This window comes from Coptis chinensis, chromosome 5 (assembly GCF_015680905.1).
Source record: "Coptis chinensis isolate HL-2020 chromosome 5, ASM1568090v1, whole genome shotgun sequence".
NCBI classification, from domain to species: Eukaryota; Viridiplantae; Streptophyta; class Magnoliopsida; order Ranunculales; family Ranunculaceae; genus Coptis; species Coptis chinensis.
In genome coordinates, this window is record NC_141460.1 from 59209231 (window position 1) to 59215699 (window position 6469).

At 39.0% G+C, this 6469-nt stretch overlaps 1 protein-coding gene across 1 annotated transcript; it reads left to right on the plus strand.

Annotated features, from left to right (window-relative positions):
* The first annotated feature begins 2126 nt into the window (after positions 1-2126).
* Positions 2127-3038, plus strand: LOC147498158 (uncharacterized). The gene has a single exon (XM_086563156.1). The coding sequence runs from the start codon at positions 2127-2129 to the stop codon at positions 3036-3038; it is 912 nt and encodes a 303-aa protein (XP_086419282.1).
* Positions 3039-6469: the final 3431 nt, after the last annotated feature.

The window sequence follows — 6469 nt, forward strand, 5'->3', positions numbered from 1 at the left end:
TTGGACTAGTAGATATTAAATTCAAAGGCAATTTATATACTTGGAATAACAGCAAGTAGAACGGATCATTTGTAAACTGGATCGAAAGCAATGGGGAATTCAGAATGGATTGGGGCATATGAGGACCATGAAGTAGAGTTCCTGAATGCCGGAGATGTCTCAGACCATACACCCATGATTGTGAGATCAGTGGTACAAAGGAGTCAAAAGAAAAGAGCCTTTAATTTTTTTTTAATTTCTGGTATAGAGAAGGAATTTATGAATCTGATGGGCGAGGCTTGGGGAAATGAGGTGGTAGGGAATCCTATGTATACCTTCATGAGGAAGTTAAAACTAACGAAAGCAGCTCTTATACTGAGTGGAATAGGGACAGAGTGGGAAGTGTAGTGGACCGGGTGAAAGAAATAAAGCAAGAGATGGGCCGTGGTGCAAACACAACTACAAAATCAGCCTAAAAGCTGTGAGATTATTATGAAGGAAAGAGAAGTGATTACAGCTTATACACAAGCAGCTACAACCGAGGAAGATATGTATAGGTAAGTCCGAGATCAAGTGATAGGGGGAGGTGATAATAATACAGCTTATTTCTTTAAATCGGTACAAGCAAGGAGAGCTACAAACAAGATCACATGTCTGCGTGACTCAGGGGGTAATGTAATACAGGATTACAATGAGATTGGTAATGAATGTGTGGAGTATTACAAAGACCTTTACAGTCCTAATGTGATGGGGGCTATGGACTTTTCTATTTTTGGAGATATTGGCCCAAGGCGTGAGATAACCTCCACAGAACTATGAGGACCCTGAGAGAGATGTAACTAGAGATGAGATAATAGAAGCTCTATCAAACATTGGTGATGAAAAAGCCCCGGGAAGTGATGGATTCTCTGCTTTTTTCTTCAAATGCACATGGTGGATCATTGGTGATGACTTCATTAAGGCCATACATAATTTTTTCATCGCAAGTCAGATACTCAGTGGGGTAAATGCTACATGTATTACACTCATACCAAAAATACAAGTACCTCTGTCCTTATCAGATTATAGACCTATTGCTTGTTGTGGGGTTATATATAAGTACATAACCAAGGTAATGACAAGAAGAATGAAGGAAGTAATGCCGCAGTTAGTGAATCTCAACCAATCAGCCTTTATAAGTGGAAGAAGTATCCAAGATAATATCCTCTTATCTAAAGAATTAGTGCATAATTATCACAGGAATGAATATCCACCAAGATGTGTGGCAAAGGTAGATTTAAGAAAGGCGTATGATTCAGTGAGATGGGAATCAGTTGTGTTTGCAATGAGAAGAGTAGGGATGCCAGAAAGGTTCATTAAATGGGTGAAACTGTGTGTGGAGACAGCCTCTTACTCTGTTATGATAAATGGGTCCTCGTATGGCTATTTCAAAAGAAGAAGAGGGATTAGACAGGGTGACCCAATATCACCGTATCTTTTTGTGTTGGTTATGGATTTATTTACGGAAATCATGCATCACAGTGTTAGAGAAGGCCAGTATCAGTTACATGCTAAGTGTGTGGAACCAGTTATTACTCATTTATCCTTTGCAGATGATTTGATGGTGTTCATGTATGGAGATAATAGAACAGCCACTAAACTCAAGGATAATCTCCAAATTTTCAGTAGAGTCGGGGTTGGAAGTGAATGTTCAAAAAGCAATGTTTTCTTTGCGGAATGGATGATAGGGTAAGTACATCCATAGAGCGCATTAATCTTTGTTTCCTAGGGGTGAGCTGCCAGTAAAGTACTTAGGGTTGCCTTTGATTACTACGAGGCTGAAGTCCACAGATTGTTTTCCATTAATATCAAAGATCACAGGGCGTATTCAAAGCTGGAAGGGCAGATTACTTTCTTATGCGGGAAGATTACAGCTGGTGAAGGCAGTGTTGAATAACCTTAGTGTGTATTGGATGTCTGCATTTACACTACCCCAAAAGACAGTTGATGACATCAATAAGATTTTTAGGAATTTTCTATAGGAGGGGGATCAGTAAACAATCTCATCCATTGATAGGATGGGATGATATCTGTTACCCATATGAGGAAGGTGGGTTAGGAATTCGATGTATAGAGAAAGTTAATCAAGCTGCTACCATGAAACCACTATGGAAGCTCATCACCAAGGAAGACAACCTGTGGGGGTACAATGGGTACAAAAGAACCTAGTCAGAAGAAGAGATTTTTGGCAGCTAAAAACACCAAATGATTGTTTGTCGAGTTGGAGGAATATACTCAAAGGTAGAAAGGAAGCGGCAGCTATAGTATTCCACCAGATAGGCAATGGTAGAGGAACGAGCTTCTGCAATGAACCATGGCATCCATTTGGGATATTAAGAGAGAAGTTTCCGCAGGGATTATTATATGATTCGAGTTGCAACAAGCAGGCTACAGTGTCGAATTTCATAATATATGGTAAATGGGAGTTCACGAGTAATGTAAGGAATCAAATAGGTGAGATTACGGCAGCAATAGAAAATGAAGTGGAGATTATGGGTGATGAGGATACCATAGTATGGTCTGCATCAACGAATGGCGAGTATAGCATGAAGGATACTTATGAGAGTCCGAGAGGAGTAAGGCAAGAAGTTGATTGGCATAAGCTGGTTTGGTATGCAAACAAAATCCCCGTGCATTCCTTCATCAATTTGGATGGGCTAAGTGGGGGTTTGAAAATGCTTGGAAAAACTGAAACAACAAAAGGTCGTAGACTCGGATACTTGTATATTCTGGCGGGAGAGAAACCGAGACAGAGGAGCATCTCTTTCATGGTTGCTTTATACCACAGATCCTTATGGGAAATATCTCCGCAGAAAATGAGATTCTGCCAGAAGAATAGAACCTACTTGGCAAAGGAGGTGTCATGGATTGAAGCGGTGTCGCAGGGGAAAGGAATTGAGACTAATGTGATGAGGCTAATGTGGAATGGGTTCAATTACTGGATTTGGAAAGCAAGGAATGATAGGATTTTTGAAAACAAAGCAGTGAATGTTCGGAATGATGTCTCGATTGTTGTTTAGTGATGTGAGAGCAAAAGTGAAAGGCGAGACATAAAAATGGAGTATGGGCTAGAGATTGAGATGTTCACTGATAAGTGGAATGTGGAGGTAGCAATAAAGCAAAGGAAGCACCAATTTGTGTGATGGCAGAAATCAGAAGTGGGTAGGGCAGCAAGGGGTTGGGCAGCAGTGATTAGAGATCATGAAGGGAATGTTTTAGCGGCTAGCCATGGTAGAGCAAGCAAGCCATCGATCGACCTTATCGAATTGGAAGCAGTAGAGCAGGGAATGAAAATGGCGCTAAGCAAAGGAACAAGACGACTTCAAGTACAGACCGACTCAATAACCGTAATAGCCTTCTTAAATGAAAGGGGCCAGCACCCATGGCAAGCCAAAAAGATGATACGGGCTATTATGCGAATGAAGGCCCAATTTGAACAGATTACCATTGTTCACGTTTTCAGAGAATCTAATAAGCTAGCTGATGCTATTGCAGCTAAAATTCCATCACGTAATTTTTTAGAGTTAGTACCGACATTGCTTACAGAAGATGTAAAAAGTATTATATATGATGATGCGAGGGGTAAGCAATACCTGAGAGAGTGAAATGTAACAAGTTTTTATTACAACTTTTATTTCTAATAAAAGGGTAGGGGACCTCTCTAAAAACCTCGCTTACCAACAAAAAAAAAAAAAAAAAAAAAAAGTTTGTATTAGAATGAATGCAAAACACCTGATTGATTGAATGAATGCAAAACACTTAACTGAATACACTTACGTGTAAGCTTGCATTATAATGAATGCAAAACACTTGACTGATTGAATGAACATACCTACAAGCGAGCTTGGGTTAGAAAGAATGCAAAACATTTGATTGAATGTACCTACACGTGAGCTTGCATTATAATGAATGCAAAACACCTAATTGATTTATTGATTGTAGAAAACTCATGTTCTTATTATAGATTTTTCAGGATACAGCTCTATTCTGGAACTAATACCTCAAAATACGTGTTATAAAGCCAAAATGAGATAAAAAGGACCCTAAAAGGGACTCGTGGAACAACAACTGTCAAAAGTCAACAATCAAAGCCATAGTCAACGGTCAAAGTGAACTCAAGGGTCCAAAAACTCAAAAGCTCACGAAACACTCCAAGGCTTCAAGAATCAATGACTAAACCCATTGTAAGACAAGGACTAAGCCTATAAATGCTAAACCCTAACCAAGATCATATAAGTTAGATCAAAGATGAACAACTTCCAAACCCCGTAACCCCACTATCTACACCAATAGAATGCAAAACACTTTATAAAATGCATCTACGTGTGAGTTTGCATTAGAATGAATGCAAAACACTTGACTGAATACACTTACGTGTGAGCTTGCATTATAATGAATGCAAAACACTTGATTAATTGAATGAACGTACCTACAAGCGAGCTTGCGTTAGAAAGAATGCAAAACACTTGATTGAATGTACCTTCGCATGAGCTTGCATTATAATGAATGCAAAACACCTGATTGATTGATTGATTGATTGTAGAAAACTCATGTTCTTATCGCTTTTTTTGGATACAGCACTATTCTGAAACTAATACCTCAAAAGACGTGTTATATAGCCAAAATGAGACAAAAGGACCCTAAAAGGGGCCTCATGGAACAACTGGGAAAAAGTGCCAAAAAGTTAAACTATCAAAAGTCAACGGTCAACGATCAAAGCCATAGTCAGCGGTCAAAGTGAAGTCAAGGGTCCAAAAACTAAAAAACTCAGGAAACTCTCCAAGGCTTCAAGAATCAATGACTAAACCCTTTGTAAGACAAGGACTAAGACTCTAAACCCTAAACTCTAGCCTAGATTATATAAGTGTGATCTAAGATGAACAACTTCCAAAACCCCAAAACCGCACTATCTACACCAATAGAATGCAAAACACTTGATTAAATGCATCTACGGTTGAGTTTGCATCAGAATGAATGCAAAACACTTGATTGATTGAATGAATGCAAAACACTTAACTCAATACACTTACGTACGAGTGTGAGCTTGCATTATAATGAATGCAAAACACTTGATGGATTGAATGAACGTACCTACAAGCGAGCTTGCGTTAGAAAAGAATAGCTCCGTTTAGTGTTAATGGTGGCAAATTGAGGGAGATTTTACTTTTAGGTGTATTTTCGTAACTTTACAAAAAGTTATGGAAAAACAGAAAAAAAAAAAAAAAAAGGTTTGAGTGAGATATCGAGAGCAAAACCAAGTACACCAACTAGTAATAGTGATATAGGATCATCAAGAGAGTCAGATTCAGAGATTGAAAGTTTTGAAAATTAGTTTAAAGCAAAGTTTGGAGAGGGATCGATAGAAAGATATCGAAGGAAGCTGTTAGAGGCTGTTGAAGAAGAACGCAAGGGTAATGAAGAATTACCAGAAAGTTTTACCATAAGTAAAACTAGATCAGAACTGATAAAAGATGCCCAAGAACTAATAGAAGCGGGAGCAGAATTTCAAAATGCAGAACAAGACAGAAGTGAAGTCTTAGCAGAACACCGAGATCCAAAAATCACGGAAGAACTCACGAAAGGATCAAAGAGGATAGCTGGAGTAGCCGAGGATGGAGGCTTCATCATCAAACATGTTACTACAGGGGCGAATGATGAGATATCCAGAGAAGCAGATCCAGATATTTCGGATCTGAGTGGAATAATCACAAGAGGATTGGAAGATGACTCAGATCCAAAAAAATAGGAAAAGACGGTGGAAGATCAAAAAGCTGGTATAGAAAGTCTGAATAAGAATGAAAATAGCAAGGATACACCGGTAGTAGCTGATAGTAAGGAGAAACATCTACACAAAGAATCTTGGGCGGAGATGCTAGGTAGGAAATCAGTAGGGAAGGAATCACTTTCGTTTGTCCCACCCACAATGGCAGAGGGGAAACCAGTTATTCATGTGAAGAGTTCACACTATGCAAACCTGAATAAAAAATATGAAGATTTGGTGGTTGGGCATTTTGTTGGCTGAAGGCTAGGATACACATATGTGAAAGAAACGGTAACAAGGACCTGGAACATCAAGAAGTTCATCATGAACACACATGGAGACAATATGTTTACATTTCGATTTGAGAGGGAGGAAGATAGACAGGCAATACTGGATATGGGTTGCTTCCATATTGCAAGCCAGCTATTTGTGATTCGGCCATGGAAATTATTTGTAAAGACAGAAGAATATGAGTTGAAAACAATCCTAATATGGGTAATCATCAAAAGGCTACCAATGGAGATGTGGAATACAGAGGGATTCAGTAAAGTGGCAAGTGCAATTGGGAACCCGATTTTTGTAGACAGGTTAACTGAACAGAAAACAAGAACCACATATGCTAGGGTATGTGTAGAAATTGATACACATTGCAAGTATCCAGATGGGGTACCCCTAGTCATTGATGAGAGA

Excerpts from the sequence above, each read along its gene's own strand:
- LOC147498158 (XM_086563156.1), top strand. The coding sequence starts at position 2,127 with ATGGAAGCTCATCACCAAGGAAGACAACCTGTGGGGGTACAATGGGTA.